Genomic DNA, 18423 nt, shown 5'->3' with positions numbered 1-18423 from the left:
CCACCGCCAATGCCTCTGGCCCCGCAGGTTGTGAGAGGCACCGCTACGGGCTGGGCTGCCAGCAGCCGTGCTCCTGCCGCAACGGGGGCCTCTGTGACCCGGCCGATGGCTCCTGCTCGTGCGCACCGGGCTGGACGGGGAAATCCTGCGAATCAGGTAACGCCGCTCCGCGGGGGCTGTCCCGCACCGAGCCGGGGACTGTGGAGCTGCTGTTATCCCTCTCTGCCAGCCCTGCCTGGGCGCAGCCCTCTGAAGCGCCGGTGTGGGGCTGCTGAGCAGCTCTGCCGCTCCCTCTCTCCCGCAGAATGCCCTCCGGGAATGTTCGGTGCCTCCTGCCAGCTGCGCTGCTCCTGCCTGCACAACGCCACCTGCCACCCGGCCACGGGGACCTGCCGCTGTCCCGCCGGCCACTACGGGCCCCTGTGCGAACACAGTGAGTGGTGGCGGCGGGGACAGCCTCGCCTGGGGGCATGGGGGCGTCTCTAAAGCTCGTCCGGAGAGCAGGACCGCGGGGCTCTCTCCTTTCCCAAGGGTTTCCCAGCGAGCACTTCCCAGGCAGCAGCGGCAGAGAGGTGATTTCTGGTCCCCGCAGCGGTTCTCTCCCAAGGCACACACGTGCCCGCTGCCCGGAGGTGTTGGGGACCGAGCAAATGCCGCGCAGCTGAACGCGGGGCTCTGCGACCGGCCCTCGGAGCGCCTGGGCATCCGCCGGGCAGAAAGGCTCTCTGCTTCTCCCTGCTGGGCTGGCCGAGGCTCTGCTGCACAGTTCCACCCACCCGTGCTCTAATGAGCTTTTCCCGTGCCAGGCTGTCCCCCGGGTTTCCATGGAGAGGGCTGTCGGGAGCGCTGTGACTGCGAGCACGGGGCTGGCTGTGACCCCGCCACCGGGCGCTGCCGCTGTCCCCCTGGGCTGCGGGGCGAGCGCTGTCACACAGGTACCGCCCGTCCTGCTCGCCCTTCCCGGGGATCCCGAGGGATGGGCACGCAGGGCAGGGCTGTATCCCGTGTCTCACACAGGCTGCAAGGAAGGGACGTACGGCGAGGGGTGCCAGCGGCTCTGTGACTGCCCCAGCGATGTGCCCTGCGACCCGACCACGGGGCGCTGCCTGTGCCCTCCGGGCAAAACCGGCCCCGCGTGTGCTGCAGGTGAGCTGAGCCCCAGCTGGGCAGGGGAGGAAGGAGGCTGTGTGACGGGGGTTTTGATCCCAGGAAGCTGGAAGGGGCTTTCTTCTGGTTTGTGGCACCTCCTAGAGAGAGAGGGGCAGCGGCACTCACCTTTCTGGACCCTGCTCCTAGTCAGATCAGAACAGAAATTCTCCCCCAGCCTCTAGAGCCCGTGTTTTCAGATTGACACAGTCAAAAAGCTGAGGATCAAAGACTGAAGGGAAGTCCTGGTGGCCTGGGGATGCCCTGATGTCCTGTGACACCACAGCAAACATCTCTGTACCTTATCCTGCACCCAGCACCCAGCTGCTCTGCCTGCAGCATCCCGGGAAAACTCTGAGCGTTCCTGCTCGGCTGCTGCCACAGGCAACAGCAGCCTGAGCAGCTCTGTGCCCTCCACAGACTGCCGGCCCACGCAGTTCGGCCCCGACTGCCGCCTGCCCTGCCAGTGTGCCCCCCGCAGCTCCTACTGCAACGCCAGGAACGGGCAGTGCCTCTGCCTGAACGGCCACACGGGACCCACCTGCCGGGAAGGTGAGGCCAGGGAAGGGACAAAGACAATGCTGCTGGTGGGGTATCCCGGGCCAGAAGCTGAGGGGAGGCTGTACCTGTGCTCAGGCTGTGGGTCCTGCCCCAGGGTTGGGTTTGGTAGCAGTAAATCAGCTCAGTCCGGTCACTTATGTAGCACCTGCCTCTTCCCAAGCCCCTCTGTTGGTCTGACCAGTTTGCTGTCGCTGCAGCCATGAGGGAGGCTTCTGAAGTCTCAGAAACAAACCTGACCCCAAATGTGCCCCTGGAAAAGCCAGGGCACTCATCCCACTCTCTAATGAGCATGCTGGAACAATGATCCTGTGCACCAACCGCAGTGGAAAGCCCCACACTCCTCACCTCTGCCCAAACCATCACTGAACCTGTTGGCTCAGAGTGACCCCTGTGGGTGCTGGGCAGGAGGGTCTGGCTCAGAGTGACCCCTGTGGGTGCTGGGCAGGAGGGTCTGACCCAAACCCACAGACTGGGACCAGTGCTCCCACTGGGGAGGGGAGTGGGGAGCAGGCTGTGCCCCCAGGCAGGGCAGCCGTGTGGAGGATACAGCCCTGCAGCAGGGGTGCAGACAGCAAGGACTGACCTGTCCTGTCTTTCCCTTCCAGCCATGCCATCCCTGCCACCCACCAGGCCACCACCACCCTCGGGGGGGCTCCGGCCGGCAGAGAAGTAGGTCCTGCTCCAGGAGCACTCCCTTGGTTCAACCAAGCAGCCACCTGAAGAAGCCAATGACCTGTAATGAACTCATTTATGAGCCACATGAGCAGCTCTCGTCTCCTAACAGCCCCAGCTGCTGCTTTTGGGGTGGTCTGAGTGAGGCTGAAGTGCCCAGTATAACCAGTTCACTGTGCCAGCGCGGGCTGGCCGTGAGGACATGTGTGCCCACACCAGTGCATGCCTTTGGCCAGAGACCAGGTGACCAGTTCAGAAGGGATCACTTCTGGTCAGGGGACAGTGGACTTTGACAGCTTGTGACACATTGCTGGCCTTCAACTTTTGGGTGCTGGGCTTGGGGAGGGGGCTGAAATCGTGGTCCAAATCAGGTATTTATGCATCAATATTTATGGGAAGCTGCACCACAGCATTGTCAGGACTGACGGCTCACAGTGCCCAGCTCTCCTGAGACTGGGCCTCCTGTGGATGCACCACCTCACTTGAATTTATTTTTTTTTTAAATTTGAACTTTCTGTGGTGTTTTACTGTAAATGACCATTTGCCAGGGGAAAACGTGAGGGCTCCAGCACTCACCTGCAGAGCTGCTGCCTCCTTGCCAACAGAACAGGCTGCGCTGGACAAGCTTGGGAGGGGCCTGGAGCCTGTTCTTCATGCCAGGAATTTGTCAGTCTATGGTGCTGCCCTGTCACTCACTCCAAGAAGAAGGAAGCCCAAATCAAGTGTGGCAATCAGAGATACTGCATGGATGGAGACAAAGTGCTTACACATCTGGTCAATGCAGATCCCAGCTGGAATGATCAGACCCAGACTTGAATCCTGTTATTTTGCCATTCCAGTCAGAGACAGCAGCTGGCCACCTGCAGCAGCAGGGAATGTCACCACTCCAATGTCACCACATCACCTGGCCAGGGCCCAGGGCCCCTTTGACTGTTTGCACAAAGCTCCTGGGCAGGTGAAGCCACTGCCAGAGGAACCCCAGCTCTGCAGAGAAGAGGGACAGCCCCATCCCCATCCCCATCCCCATCCCCATCCCCATCCCCATCCCCATCCCCATCCCCATCCCCATCCCCATCATCCCCATCCCCATCCCCATCCCCATCATCCCCATCCCCATCCCCATCCCCTGCAGCACAGCCCTGCCCAGGTGCTTGGCCTTTAAATTATTCCCACAGGGGCCAACTGAAAATAATAATTCTTTTCCTGATGGAATTTATTTTAATCTGTATATAACTTGGCATTTTGGGCTAATTCCTTTCTTATTTTATTTCTTCCTTAACAGTATTTTCTTATTACATTAGATATCATTCTTGTGAAGAAATCATGTTAATATAAGTATGTAGTGAAGGACCAAAATTGTGTTGTTGAGGTTGGATGTTGGGTAAACAGGGAGGAGGAAGATTTTGTCCATGTGCCAAATAACCCCAGTCAATGCTGCCAGTGGTGCTGCCAATTCTCCAGACAATCATCCCTCAGCTCCCCTTTGTCTTGAAGCTCCTAGAGCCTTGGAGGAAGGTTCCAGCACCTGGGAGCAGCACAGGAGGAGGAGGAGGCCGGTGGAGGTGCCCTGCCTCGATGGCCCTGCTCCAGGAGAACATGGAAATAGCCTTAAACCTGGGGATGGATCCATCCTGTCCCATTCCAGCAGCAGCTCAGTGACTCCTGGCAGCTGCTTGGAGCAAACCACGTGTCTGAGCATGGGACTGCAGCAGCCCTCTACCTGTGTTTTTATATAACGTTCTTTTCATGTTCATATTTCTTAATCCAGTTTGTTTGCTTCCTCTTTTCTTGTACTGCCTCTCTTTATGGATCATCTTTAATTTAGCACTGATGAAAAATGTTACTTTCTCCACAGATAAAAGAAATAAACAGAAAGCCTGGCTGAGTTTTTACTTAACTTGTCTGTCTCAGTCAAATGCACCTGACAGCTGCTCCAGGTGGCAGCAGGCTGGCAGGGGCTCTGCAGGGTGTTTCACAAGATGCACGTGTTTTGTGAGAACATGCGGAGGCCACAGCAATGCCACCAGCAGAATGAAGCTTCTTTTTAGGGCTCACAGTTGGGACAACCTGTCTCCTTGGAGCTGTCATGCTCAGGGACACTCACCACTAACAGAGAACACATGGTTCATTGGTATCCAAGAATTTATTGTTACCTTAATTTACAGTTTAACAGTTTGATCAGAACAGAAATCAATGCTGCCCCTGTGAATGTGAAGTTGGCAGTGTATGGGGCTGGCTCACCCCAAAATTGTAGCTGCCACATCCCCTGCACGAGGTGTGAAGGGATGAGCCCTGGGCAGAACACCCTCCCCAAGCTGGGAGGAGGGAAAGGCAGGTGGGAGCTGCAGCACTGCTCCTCATCCTGCCCCTGCTTCCCCCTCTGCCTGGAGCATATCTCCTTCCTGGCCCCAGAGCTGAGTCCATGGGAACAACTCTGGCATCAAGTATTTTATCAAGGGACTGAAAGGTGTCTGGCATCACCTCACCTGTGCAGGGCACGGCTCTGCCTGAAGGGCACAAGAATTATTGTTGGGGGGAGGGCCAGAAAAAAGAAACAGGAGCAAAAACTGGGTTGAGGAATAAGCCAAGCACACGGATTTCAGCTCCTAACAATCCCTGACTGGGGTGTGCTCTCCCCACACCAGGTGTGCAGCAGGTGCTGGCCCAGCTGCCAGCAGGGATGGAGACGGTGGCATGGGCACCTCAGAGCCCAGAACAGCTCCAGCCTTTCCAACCTGAGTCAAGCCCTCGGCTGCTCCCGGGGCCTGTTCCAGGTCACCGGTGCCAGCGCTGCCAGGAGTGCCCAGCGCCAGCTCTCACTGCAGCAGCTGCTGTGTCCCAGCTGCCACACAGACCTGTCCTGGCCGATGGGATCTGCCACCTGAGACAAACACAACTCAAGAAGAAAGGCTCTGCTGCTGCCTCCTCTCCGTGGGCTCAGTCTGCAGAGGTCTGGAGCTCCCTGAGGCAGAGGGGTCCCTCGGGGCTGTCCCTACACGTCGGTCTCGATGCGCAGCCGCTCCATGCGCCGCACGTTGCCCTCCGCGGCCACGCGGCTCGTGATGGGCCGGGCACAGGCCTGGGGGAACCAGCCCCGCTCCCCGTCCCGCAGCCGCTCCCCCCAGCACCAGCCTGCGAGAGAACAGAGCAGCTGACAGGGCCAGGAAGGGCCATGGATCCTGTGCGTGCACCACTCCCCTCCCTTGGAGGTGCTGGTTAGAGACATCCGGAGATGGCAGGGGAGGAGGTTTCTGATTTACTGCCTGTTCTGGGGGGTGTTTTCTCTCACTTCTGAGGCCTCTGCTGCTGGTGCCAGCCACATCCTGCACACAGGAGCCACCCCAAGGAACACAACAGCTGCCCATGGCAGTGCCACCTCCCTCAGCCCCCCAGGACCCACTGTCACCTGCTGAGACACAGCACCAGCCAGTGAGTGCCATGAGTCTCATCAGCAGCCAGGGCTTCCTGGAAGCTTCTGCAATTACTAAAATTCCCGGGGATCACTGAAGGTTGCCCCTGCCCCAGCCCCGTGCTTGCTGGCACTCACCATCCTCTCCCCCCAGCACCAGGACTACATCTGCTTGCTGCAGGGACAGCTCATCCGCCTCCTTGGCCAGGTAGGCACGGGTGATCTCCACCTGGCTCAGGTCTGCAGGACAGGGGACAGCAGGGACAGTGAGGCACAGCCCCTTGATCAGCCATGACCCCCCAGCCACCCACCCAGTGCTCCACCGCACAGCATGCTCCATTCCCTCCTGTCCCTGCCCCTTATCCCTCCAAGCTTGTCAAACCTCCTCTAACAACGGCTGAAAGCATTCCTGGAATTCCTGTGCCTCCCAGGAAATGTATTTAAAGTTAATTGTGACTGATAACTTCCTGGGAGGCAACTCCTAAGGAGCAAGGCTGGGGTTTTCCTCTCCATTGGCAGGAATAGAGGAGAACCAGCAGAAACCTGGCCCTGCAAATACTCCAGTGTAACAGGGAATGCCAGCAGAGCCAGGCTGCCCTCTGGCACACGGTACCTCCTTTGGGAGTGGTGTCGGGCTTTTCCTTCTCCCTGTGCATCAGCGCCGCGATCCACCGGGCCCGGTCACTCCTGCCAGAGGAAAACACCAAGAAAGCCTTGGGACAGCATCCCTGTGGCCAGCAGTAGCTGGGACATTCCCAGCAGGATGAAAGCTTTCCAGGGGAGTCAAATTGGACAAGCATTTGATCAGACTATTCAAGGTAAGGACACTTCCCAAGTGGCACACAAGGCCCAGCTGCTTCACTTCACTTGGACAGGGGAAGCTGATATGGGAATTATATGGGAAATGTAAGAGAGAGGAAGGAACAGAGCCTGGGAGAAGCCTGTGCACATCCCCATTTCTGGGAGAAGGAGCATGGGGATAAAGGGAGATTTGCAGAAGCCTCAGAAGACTCCCAGGGCACCAGTTCACCCCAGGAACCAGAGCAAAACCCCAGTGTAGCACTCACAGCGTCTCTGCTGACAGCACCACCTCTTCCCGCCGGCCCTCACTGTCCTTCTCCAGCACCACTCGGAGCAGGTGCCCACCGGCCTTGCCAGGAGGAGGGGAGGGTGGATCTGAGCTCTCCACCTTCTCCACGGTGACCTGGTCCAGCGTGGCGTAGTTCATGACTGTGTAACTCTCCTCGCTGTGGCACAGACGGGATCAGAGCCTCAGCTGTGGGGTCCAGGCCACTTCCCAGCTCCCAGCCTGGCACAGGAGGCTCAGCAGGCATTTCCAGAGCAGCCTGGAGTGATGCTCAGGGTGGGACATGGCTCTGGGGACTCGTTGGCCACCCACCCACCGAGGCAAAGCCACCAATGGGACTGGGCGCTACTCTTCTGGCTGACAAGGGTGTCACCAGGTGAAAACGGGAATCTCACGGATTTCTCTGGTACATGCTGCTCGGGAAATTGGGGTTTAATCCCCTAGCTGTCCTCCAGGGGAAGGCAGGGCCCTCCCTGCAGCCTCACCTCTTCTTCTTGGTGATGATCAGGACGTCATTGAACAGGAAGAGGTGGCAGAGGCGGCCGGCACCGCGGCGGAAGATCCCGGCCTCCTCCGAGAGCAGCAGGTGCAGCTCCCCCCGCTTCAGCAGCCACCGGGACACCGAGATCAGTGGGAAAGGCTGGAACAGCACCAGGAACAGCCTGAGTTACTGCCCTCCTCACCAGCAGCAGGCAAAATCAAGGCAAGAAGTGAACCTGCAGTGGCCCTGGGCTCAGTTGGAATGGACACAACACGTGTGTTTAAGTGTCTTTTTAAAAGGGTTTTCCAGGGGGCGGGTGGAAGGCAGAGCAACCATGCACCCTGCTCCAGTACACCCAGACCCTGGATCCCAACAGCAGGTGACACTGCCATGGCTTTACTACACCCTTTAAAAACTCCTGCATCCAACAGCCCGGTCCAGGCTTCCCAGAAAGATTCCCAGCATTGTTCTCACCTGACTAAACAGGCCTCAGAAGACTTCCCACCACCACTTCCACAGGACCTCACCTTCTTCTTCCCAAATTCCAGCTGTTTCTGCAAGGTGTACATCTGCTCTGTCCTCTCCATAGCCCGAGCTCCATCATTGCAGCTCTTGACCAGCTGGGAAGAGAAAAATATCCCAAGGGAAGCGGGGAAGAGTCAGACACTGAGCCCACCCATCTCCCACACCACCCCCAGCACTAGGGACTGTCCTGCTGCCCTGAGCAGGGCAGACAGACAAATCCTGGCACAGGCTTCATGCCAGGTTTGGGAAAAGACAGTGGGATGCTCTCCTGGACAGAGATGGCACATGGGCTCTGCTTGGAGAAGGACTCAAGTGAACCTGCACCAAAACTGAGGAGCAACAGGAAGAGGAAGAATTAATCATCTGAGAAGAGCTCAAGACAGGAGGGAGGACAATCATACAGAAGGGAGAACTCTGGATGTGAGAGCAGGACAGATTGGGAGCAGCAGGAATGTGCTGCCACAAGAGCTGCTCTTCAGGGGAATGAAAGGAAGAGTCACCACTGGCACGGTGGTGGCCGCAGTCTCTATGGCCCTTTGGCTCTTGTGACTGACCAGTAGATGGGAAAACACAGGGAGATGAGACTCAGGAGCATGGACACTGCTCGTGACTCCTGCACTCCACACTTCCCTCTGTGCTTCATTCCCCGCCCTTTGCCCAAATCCCCAAAAACAACGGTGAGAGTTGTCTCAGGAAGGACAAAGGTGGGCCAAAGAGGAAAGAAGAAAAGAGGATAAGAAAAAGGAACAAACCAAGATCAGGTGACAAAGGTGAGAAGGGGAAAGAAGTGTTCATCCGGCAGCTGTTTGGAGCAGAGGAGCCTCAAGTGAACTGATGCTTGGAGGGAAATGAGAGGCTGGAATGGCAGCATTGGATCAGTGCTCCCGAGGGCTGAGCTGGCAGGAGGAGAGTGGAGGGCTGGCAGCTGGGCCTCACCTTGCTGATGGCCTTCACAGCGCGGGTGGCAGCTCCGTACGCTGCGGTGCGTGCGTTTGTTTTTTGCTGGACGGTCTGGAATTCCAAGATAAGAAGCTTTAGTGACGTTGCAGCACAGAGAAGGGAGCATCAGCCACTGCCCCGGGATTTCAGGATGCTGCATGTTGATTGAGCTGCTCCCAATGGTCAAAGGAAGGTTTAGCAGTGCTGGGAGCCATGAATCTGGGGTTCCCAGATTATTCATGTCTGAAACGTGCCTGGCCCTCACCCCTGCAACCCACCACAGATTGGGAGCAGTTACTGGAAATCCCACATCCAGCAGCTTTGCCATTTAGAGCAGATTTCCATGAAGAATGCAAGACCTGCTTTCCATTCCATTCCATTCCATTCCATTCCATTCCATTCCATTCCATTCCATTCCATTCCATTCCATTCCATTCCATTCCATTCCATTCCATTCCATTCCATTCCATTCCATTCCATTCCATTCCATTCCATGATGGCTGCCTGACCACCCATCAATCAGGACACTTGTGCCACCCCACCCTGGGACCCAGATGGGTGGTACCAAGAAATGAAGTGTTATTCACAGAGCTTCAAGCTGCACACCTGAGACAGCCCCCAGAGAAGCAGATTGCTCTGGATATAAATCACAGAATCACAGAATATGCTGAGTTGGAAGGGACTCATTAGGATCTGCTGGCCCTGCACAGGACACCCCAAGAATCCACCATGTCCCTGAGAGTTATCCAAATGCTTCTCCTGAATACAGGAGCATCCAGGCTCAGCATTCAGGGCCCAGCTCCAGAGGGCTGGAAGTCCAAGCAGAAGCTGTCCTGGGCTCAGGAAATAAAGGGAATAGCAGAGTCACCTCTTCAGAGGGTCCAAGCAATGCCACTGTGTGACTACTTACATCTAAGAGCAGAGGAAGCCGTGTTACCCTCTGCATGGGCAAAATGAGAAATGAGATCATTGGCAGGCCTCCACACTCTGGTTTCCTTTCAATTTGTTTCAGGGTCTCTTTAAATAAGGGGTTTGTGGTTCTGGAACAGGACAAGAAAGCTCCATTAACTCTGTTCTTCAGTTGTCAGGATTTTCCAGCAGCTCTCCATGTATGGGAAATGCAGAGTAGTGATGGTGCTGCCTGGGATGTTCACTGTCACTCTGCCAGGCTCGGAGTGCCCAGCTGGGAAGAAATGGGACTGATCCCACAGCAGGTGGTGTAAAAGCATCCAGAGAGATGTTGAGCCCACCAAAAGGTGGGTAAAGCCACAGATGTACCAACAACAGACTCAGACTTGGCCTGGAGATGAACAAGGCCCATCTGTGTCCTTATGTGTTAGTGACCTCTGCAATCCCTGGAGCCCAAAGCCCCTCGGAGAAAATTCCATGGCCAGCGCAAGCCCTGTACTCACAGCAGCTTATCCAGTGTCCTCTGCTGATAGACTTCATTGGAGCAGTAGCTGATGTAGGGGTTGAAGTGTTTTGAGGCGTGTTCCTCCACGATGTCACTGATATCAGGGATCAGGAGGTGCTCCTGGTGTCGCTTCTCCAAGTCTTCAAAGAAGCTGAGGAGAGAATTAAAACAACCTCACCACATGACTCACTAGGGCTGGACAAACTGAATGTTCCCACTGCAGCTTTTCCCCAGTTTTCCCAGAGGAGATGGAGCCTGGATCCCTTCTGGCAGGGCAGCTCCAGCAGCTGAGACACCCACGCCTTCTCCAGAAGCACACACTTCCTCCATTACTGCATGGGATCCCTCCTCCACCTCAGCCCTCCATGAGGTTTCGTTTCTGCCCCATTGGGAAGCCACAACCCCTCAACGCCCCCACAGCCATTCCCAGGGCTGCTGCATCCTCCTGCTGCTGCTTTCCCACACGGACACAGCTCGCCCAGCACTGGCTTCCAAGGCATTTCCTCCCCATCTCCCAGCGTACCTTCAACAATCTAAGGGATGGTTGGTTTAGCACTACAAGTAAAAAGCTCGGGGTCCCCTCCCAGGCCTGCCTGCTTCCAGCCCCAGGCCCCACGTGCCTCGTGCTGACTGTCAGGATGTCCCCAATGTTGGAGAAGAGGTGGTGGTGCTCTGTCTGAGTCATGGTCTCCTTCAGCTCCTCTGACTTCATGAAGTGGCCCACCAGGATGCTCAGGCTGTGCATGTAGGAGTACTCAGAAGTGATGATCTCAAACATTGCCTGGAGAAAGAAGGGAAGATGCAACAGCATACACTGACAAAGCTGGAAATTAATTGTTAAATCTTATTTATACTCTCTTGGCAAAAAGCCACTGGAAATGACTTGCCTCCATGTTGGATTCTGTCACCTCATGCATGGCCTGGCCAATACCAATAATCCCAGTGTGTTTTAGGACATTCAGTTGTTAAAAAGCCATGAAGATGTTTTCCCTTCCCATCAGCATACAGCGGAGCTGCCTGTTTCCCCACCAATCTGTGCAGGTGAGCCCTCCCAGCACTGCCCAGTCCTGGAGCAGCTGGAAGCAGCAGCACCATGAGCTGAGCCGAGCCCAGCTCCACCCGGAGCCAGCCCTGACATAGGCACGTGTGTCCCACAGCCTTTGGTGCCTCCGCTGTGCTCCCAGGCACATCCCAGGCCTCTCTCACCTCCTGCCGCTTGCGCTCCTCGGGCGAGATCCTCTGCAGGATGCCTGACTCCAGAACCTGTGGATGAGCAGGAACAATGGTCCTTGCACGCCCTCTAGTGCGGTCTGGGGCTGTGTCAGCTGTCCCATTGCACATCCCACCACCACACACTGTCACAACCCATCACAAACCACTACAAACTATCAGAACCCATCAGAACCCACCCCACACCATCACTCACCGCCACCACTGCCCATCACCAGTCACTCCTGCATCACCCCCCCTGCAGCACCACCCGACCCCCAGCAGCTCCCTGGATGAAGACTGCTCTCCCCACAGTCCAGGGGAAGCCCAGCAAGGAGCACCCACCTTCCCTGCAGCTGTGGGTAAAGCCCAACCAGAGCAGCAGCACCTGCACCAACAGCCCTGGGCAGACCCTGCATGTGCCAGCCAGGGCTGGACAACCCAGACAACCCAGAACATACCAGTGCAAGGACTAATGATGTGGAATTATCCCCTGACAGCTCTCAGACCCCACCAGCTGCTGCCCCTACCTCTGGGAGCTGGCTCCAGGTCAGCTGGGCCGGGCGGTAGCTCTGCACCACAATCGTGGAGCCCAGAGAGGACGGCTCCTCTGGCAGGGACTCCTCCAGCAAGTCCTCGTCTGACTCATGGCTGACAGAGTTCAGACCTCTCTCACGGATCTCCTGATACAGCCGGGGCTCTGCGGAGGAGAAGACATGAGGTCAACACAGCAGCCTCTCCCAGCCCATGGCTTCCCTTCCTTCCCACCACAGCTGCCCGGCCCTGCTGGCTGCAAGCCACAAGTGCCAGTGAGCCCGGGCCAGAAACTCCCTGATGAGGTTGGACTTTGCACTGCACCGATTACCCAGCGGCTGCTGCTCCCAACAGCCTCCCACAGCTCTCCCATTTTCCCTGGGAACCATCTATCTGCGAGCATGGCAGCAACTGGAGCGTGATCAGCCCCAGGAGTCGGAAAGCAGGGCAGCAATGCTCCTGTTGCTTCGGGGAAACAGAGACAAAAGCCATGGCCCCAGGCCACGGGCAGGGAGCAGCACAGGGGGGAAGGGAAGGCAAGCAGGGATTTGCTTGGCTGAGGCAGAGGGGCCAGGAGCACTCACGGTCCTTGAAGGAGCCACCACGCTTCTGCACCCGCTTCCGTCCGAGGGTTCTCTGCAAGGGCAAGAGGAGAGCCTGCTGTGGTTACCACACTTCTGAGGCCCTGGGAAAACTTTCAGGAAAAGGGGGAGTTACCTGTGCCAGTCAGCCCACACCACCCTGTTCTTTCAGCCTGGCTTTGTCTGAGCTCTGTTTGCCTTACCCAGGTGACTCAGCTTTCACCTCCCGTACCCAGGGTCACGCTCAGAACCATTCTGTACCTGCTCTGCTGCTGTCAAATCTCTCTCTCTGGACTTTGCCTGCTCTGGAGTCTCCCTGTCCCCAGACGTGCTTCACCCACATCTGTGTACGACTGGAGCCGCGCGCCCGGCCAGCCCCACCCTGCAAACATCCCGCAGCCGCCTGCCAAGTGTCCAGCTCCACTCCCCACGAAAGCCATGTCAGCTGTTCCCAGGCTCTCCAGCGACCTGCAGCATCTGCTGGTGACACGGAGCTTCCCAAGGCACCAGTCATGACACCAGGCTCAGCAAACCATCTCCAGAGCTGACCAGAGCTGTGCGCCCTGCAGCTCCTCTGTCACCACCAGGAGAGCAGGACCTCATCCCTGCCTGACAGGGGTGACAGCGGGTGCTAAACCCACCTTGCTCCTGGCCGGGCTGTGGCTGGGCAGGGTGCTGCCATCCTCAGACACGGGTTTCAGCGAGGGAGCGGCCTTGGCTGGCTCCAGCTCGGTGTCCAGCCCGGTGTCCAGCCCCTTCATGGCCGCGCGGTAGGACATGTTCCTCAGGTTGCGCTTGAGGGCCCCTCCGCCATCATCCTCATCCTCTGCCTCCGGGGCCAGGATGGGGACGGCCGCCCGCTTCGGGTCGGGGCTCAGGGGTTCCCGTCTCGCCCCGAAGCTCTGGTGCCGGGAGGGGCTGTTCTTGGGCTTGGAGGAGACAGCCAAGCTTTTGGGGATGAGCTGCTGTGTTCCCACCTTCAGCGTGGCCGGGCTGTCCGTGCTGAGGATGATGCGACGCGGCTCAGCCGAGGTGGGGGAGGCCAGTGGTGACAGCGGGGTGGCATTGGGAGCCGTGGTGGAGCTGCGCTTCCCAGGGGCACAGGTTGGGCTGGGGGGCTCTGGCTGCACTGGGTGGCATCGGTACTCCAGGAGCAAGGTCTTGTCATCCACATAGGCAGGAGAGGGGCTCCGAGACATGGCGGAGGCCCAGGGGAGCAGCAAGCTGAGGACAGACAGACAGACAGACAGGTGGCTGAACACCTCCCAGTAAGGCAGCAGGAATTTATGCTGAGCCACGGGAACCTTGGGACAGCGCAGGACTCAGCCTCCGCCTTCCCAGGGTGCTCCACAGGCAGGGCCTGTATGGACACATTCGGGATGCTGCCACCGCCCGCGCTCCTCACGGGGCCACCGTGTGCCAGGGCCAGCCTGGGGACTCCAGGACCTGGTCAGGCACCGGGAGCAGCCAGGCCGTGCTGCAGGCTCCGGGCAGGCTCAGACCTGAGCCAGGCAGGGCTGGAGCCTCCCTGATCCCCACTGCTGCCACACCTCTGTATTCCCTCACTCCCCTTTGGGGTGCTGCCAGCCACCACAGCCTGTCTGTGTCCTCCTGAATGCCACTTGCCCCGGGCTGTGGAATCCCCAGCAGCGCCTGGCCATGAACCCTGTGCTCCTTCAAGCTCGTACCTGCCCCAAACCACGCCGAGGGGTGGCTCCACGCTGCCCACAAAAACACCTGCCCTAGTCCCTAGGGCTCCCCAGCCAGGGTTAAGGTCACTCATCCCCTCCTGTGCCACACACAGAACCACGTACCTTTCTACAGAACAGACAGAGTGTTTTATGCCCTCTGCCCATTACATAACTCCGGGAGAAGCAATGGTTTAGTTGTCCTCAACCGAGATCCCATTGTGTGCCAGTGCCATCTCCAAGCTGTTCCCTTTCAAAGACCAGGAAACAAACCAAGGCTGAGCGTGCTTTTCCCCTGCATGAATGACTGGCAGGAGGACAGCACAGACCCATCAACAACAGCTCATTTGACAGAGAAGCTGCTCGTTCCACTGTCCTCGGATGCAGGACATATGCTCTGTGTCCAGAGGTCTGCCAAGTGTCCCGCGGCCGAGCAAAGCGCCACATTCCGCTCTTAACCCCATCCTAGCTGGGGATGGAGCTTATCTTAAGCCCCGGTAACAATAAATATGCCTGAATCCAGAGGGTCTGGGGGCCACAGCATCCGCAGCTCTCGGTGCTGGGGTGGAGGGAGGCTCGGTGGCCACCCAGGGCATCGATCTCCCGTGTCGCTGCCCGCGGTGGCACACGGGCACAGGCACCGTCACTGCCTGCGGATTCCATCCCTGCGTGCCCAGGGCTGCGGTGCAGGGGGCAGGGCTCCAAAAGGGCCGGGAGCACGGCGGGATACAACCCTGGGAAGCACACAAACCCCTCTGCGATGGACCCAACCCCTCCCAGCACCGCTGGGCGCTGAGACCCTCGGGGACAGAGGGGACAGAGCCGCGGCAGGACGGGTCTCGGGAGGGACGGGACAGCCGGTCCCCGCCGTCCCCTCCCCGGAAGGCGCTCGGCAGCCGCTCGCCCGGGGCCGCCGCCCGCACGGCTGCCCCGGTGCCGGTCCCGATGCCGCTGCCGGTCCCTCCCCCGGGTCCCCGGTCCCTCCGCAGCGCCCCCGCCCCGACCCCACCGCGCCCGCACCTACCCGCGCCCCTCGGAGCCAGCGCGGCAGCGGCGGGCGGGGAAGGGCTGGGAGGGGCCGGGAAGGGCTGGGAGGGACCGGGGCGGAACCGGGGGAGGTGCCGGTCCCGCCCCCAAGGCCGTGCCGGGCTGGGGGTGCCGCTCGGAGCCCGGAGCCGCTGCCGGTGTCCCGTGCCGGCCCAGCCAGCGCTCTGCTCCCTGCCGCGCCCCGTCCCGGGGCCGCCGCGGCTTCCCAGGGCTGAAAATTTAATTAAGCTTCTCTAGGAACAGGGTTTTGCTGTTTCTTGATGAGTGTTAATCAGGTGTTTGGGCGGAGTCTCGGCATTCCCCATCCCCTAAAGCCGCCTCTGCAAGGTCACTGAAGGCGGGGGATTGCTCGGTGTCGTTCTCCTGTCGCGTTAACGGGTGACAAACGAGTGTGCCCGGGCTGTCCTCGGGGTCTGGCCGACACACACTCGGTACTTCAGCAGCCCAGCTGTCTCTTGCTGCAGGCATGTCTGATGCTCGCTTTAGCTGGGTCTTCAGTGGTCAAAGGTAACCTCGAGCGATCCCTCCGGATGCACAGAACATCAGTTTCAGCTGCTTTTGGACGCTGCAGCTACGGGAAAAGAGGATCTGAGGGTCAGGCTGCTGACAGCTTCCTAGTAAGGCTCAACAATGCTGTGTCTTTACTGGGAACAGACTTTTCCTTGACCTTCTCTTTTGCCCCCCTGTTCTGCTCCTCCCCATCCCCCAAATGGGGCCTTTTTCTCACTTGTTTGTGGTGAATCTCAAGCACTTTGTGCATGACAAAGTCCACTTGTCAGCAATATTCTTTTAAATGCCTCTGTTCTCTCCACTCCGGGGCTGCCTGACAATCGCCCCATTATCACAGCTTTCTTATCCCATAGGTTTTTTATCCTTTCCCTCCGGGGCTAATAAGGAGAAAGGCTCCAGAGAGTGGAGGGCTCCTACTCAAGGGTTCAGCTCCTACTGAAACCCTCCCGATCTCCGGGGAAGGGCCATTATCCCGAATGTGGGACACCATCATTTGATCACCATGAATGACTTTTTGAAGCGAGGCCATTCATCAGTTGTGTAATGGGGTTTTTAGCTCAAAGACCCGGCTTTCAAGTAATTTCTGCTCCCAGGGTCCCCTGGAGCTGAACCATCTGGCCGCTATCACTGGGCAGTTCATTGCTCTGCTCTCTGGTTGTGAAAGGAAATATGCTTGACATTTTCCATCAGCTCACCGATGCCCCATCCCAACACTTTCTCCCCCCTGGAATACTGTCACTCCTCCCTGTGCAAACATCCTATCCCTTCAGTGGGATGTGATGCACCTGCTTTGCTCTGGGGACGCCTCGAGTTCTCTGTCCAGCTCTGGGCCCCTCACAGCAAGAGAGATGTTTCGGGGCTGAAACATTTCCAGAGAAGGGCACAGGTCTGGGGGAAGGGCTGGAAAAATCTTGTGTGGAGTGGCTGAGGGAGCTGGCAGGGCTCAGCCTGGAGAAAGGAAGGCTCAGGGGGGACTTTCTGGCTCTGCACAACTCCATGACAGGAGGAAAACAAGGGACAGGATGAGAGGAAACAGCCTCAAGTTGTGCCAGGGGAGGTTTGAGTTGGATATGAGGAAGAATTTTTAAATGGAAAAGATGTCCAGGCATTGGAAGGGGCTGCCCAGGGAGGTTGGGAGTCCCCATCCTTGGAGGTGTCCAAGGAAAGCCTGGAGGTGGTGCTCAGGGCTCTGTTCTAAGTGACAAGGTGGGGATTGGGCACAGGATGGACTGGATGGTCTTGGAGACCTTTTCCAACCTTAATCACTGTGTGATTCCATGATGCTGATCTCAGAAGCAAGTGGGGTGGCCATAAGTTAATTTTTTGAGGCTCTTTTGAATATTACAAACCACACACAGGACATCAGACTCCACAGGCATTGCAGAGAGGCAAAGCCAGACAATGACACACCTACTGTCCCATTATTGGGGATGTTCTCCATGGTTATTCCATTAAATGAAGCTCACAGGACCATTGCTTATAAAAGCACACAGGTTTATTGCATATCAATCTCATGTATAAATTCATTGTAGCATTGGAAAGATTACATTTGGTATACATTCCTATTCTACAGCATTAACCTCAAAATCAGCTTTTTCTATTCATTATTTTAAAGGAATTTCTCTACACAAGTACTTTTGTCTTTTATCACAAGCATCAAAATGAAATTTGTAAAATTGCCTTTTTTTTTTTAATTATTTTCTACACTTCATATCTTTTATTTCATTATGCTCCCAACAAAGCGATTCCATATTAATTAATAACTGCCAACACTTTCTTTCTTCCTTGGCAGTTCGAGGCTTCGAGCCTCGGACGCAAAATCTAATCACATATACAATAAGTGCATCTACGGAATTTTTTTCTTTTTAATAAAAATTTCACAAACGGACACAATAATGACTGCTAAACACAAGTCATGCACAGTTTACTTATAAACATAACAGAAGCAATATACAATCAAGAATGATATGGAACAAGCACCATCCTCTTTCTCAATGTTTTTTAAACATTATATGAAAACCAGACATTTACAATTGATTTAAAAAAACACTATACAGGTCTAAAGGAAAAAAAATCCAACCTAAATCATATCTGTATTGTAACAATGGGAAAAGGAATGACATAGGATGCACAGATTTATGATTCTTGCAAGCACAATATATATATGTTTTAAATTACATCTTCTGCAGGCTGGAAATGACATCAGGGCAAAACATCTCTTGCTTTGAAGAGAGCAACGAGAATGTAAAATACACTGAGAATTACTTTCAGAATTACTTTGTTCACATGTGAATTGCACATTTGGAAAATCAAAGCTGCCTTTTTTTTCTTTTTCATTCTTTTTTTTTAATATTTTTTAAATTATTTTTAAATTTTTATTTATTTATTTTTTTTAATTTCTTCTTCCAAAGTGGTAATAAGAATTAACGACAGAAGAAAGAGAAAAAAAGAACCTCGGAATCATTCAAGAACGTTTTAGTCACAGTTTCACTCAACACTACGGAGAAGTTTCATGGCTTTGTGAGAACACTACTGACCACCGGCGAGGAGCAGAGGGTTTTGCCCTTGTGTTGCCAGCACTGACCCGAGCGACGCCGCTCCTGCCCTTGGGGACAGCGCT

The 18423-nt window shown here is 56.3% G+C and overlaps 2 protein-coding genes across 4 annotated transcripts in view; one reads left to right on the top strand and one right to left on the bottom strand.

The window, feature by feature from the left end:
• The window catches only part of MEGF6 (multiple EGF like domains 6), a 77219-nt gene extending 73803 nt beyond the window's left edge, over window positions 1-3416 (top strand). For both annotated transcript variants that reach the window (XM_058855414.1, XM_058855415.1), the window contains 6 exons: window positions 28-156; window positions 305-433; window positions 807-935; window positions 1018-1146; window positions 1567-1698; window positions 2313-3416. In XM_058855414.1, coding sequence (XP_058711397.1) covers window positions 28-156; window positions 305-433; window positions 807-935; window positions 1018-1146; window positions 1567-1698; window positions 2313-2380 — 716 coding nt within the window. In that variant the 3' untranslated portion in view covers window positions 2381-3416. The remainder of the gene's footprint in view (window positions 1-27; window positions 157-304; window positions 434-806; window positions 936-1017; window positions 1147-1566; window positions 1699-2312) is intronic.
• A 152-nt stretch (window positions 3417-3568) lies between these two features.
• ARHGEF16 (Rho guanine nucleotide exchange factor 16) lies at window positions 3569-15319 on the bottom strand. 2 transcript variants are annotated; one of them, XM_058855310.1, is made up of 16 exons: window positions 15271-15319; window positions 14373-14496; window positions 13200-13782; window positions 12562-12613; window positions 11974-12143; window positions 11441-11497; window positions 10855-11015; window positions 10233-10385; window positions 9731-9860; window positions 8818-8892; window positions 7884-7976; window positions 7361-7515; window positions 6856-7035; window positions 6402-6475; window positions 5927-6028; window positions 3570-5511 (listed from the first exon to the last, which is right to left on the bottom strand). In XM_058855310.1, exons 3-16 carry the CDS (start codon window positions 13755-13757, stop codon window positions 5372-5374), a joined length of 2100 nt encoding a protein of 699 aa, XP_058711293.1. In that variant the 5' UTR covers window positions 13758-13782; window positions 14373-14496; window positions 15271-15319; the 3' UTR covers window positions 3570-5371. The 2 variants fall into 2 exon arrangements, with proteins under 2 accessions (XP_058711295.1, XP_058711293.1); XM_058855312.1 differs by lacking the exon at window positions 14373-14496 and having other exon boundaries at window positions 3569-5511; window positions 15271-15313.
• Between the last annotated feature and the right edge of the window lie 3104 nt (window positions 15320-18423).

Source organism: Poecile atricapillus, chromosome 22 (genome assembly GCF_030490865.1).
Source record: "Poecile atricapillus isolate bPoeAtr1 chromosome 22, bPoeAtr1.hap1, whole genome shotgun sequence".
Lineage (NCBI taxonomy): Eukaryota > Metazoa > Chordata > Aves > Passeriformes > Paridae > Poecile > Poecile atricapillus.
This window is presented reverse-complemented; position numbering and strand designations above follow the sequence as displayed.

Excerpts from the sequence above, each read along its gene's own strand:
- ARHGEF16 (XM_058855310.1), bottom strand. The coding sequence starts at position 13,757 with ATGTCTCGGAGCCCCTCTCCTGCCTATGTGGATGACAAGACCTTGCTC. Across the intron at positions 12,144-12,561 it reads TGGTGGCTCCTTCAAGGACC|AGCCCCGGCTGTATCAGGAG; the intron begins GTGAGTGCTCCT and ends TCTCCTCCGCAG. Across the intron at positions 9,861-10,232 it reads AGGACACTGGATAAGCTGCT|AACCACAAACCCCTTATTTA; the intron begins GTGAGTACAGGG and ends GTCCTGTTCCAG.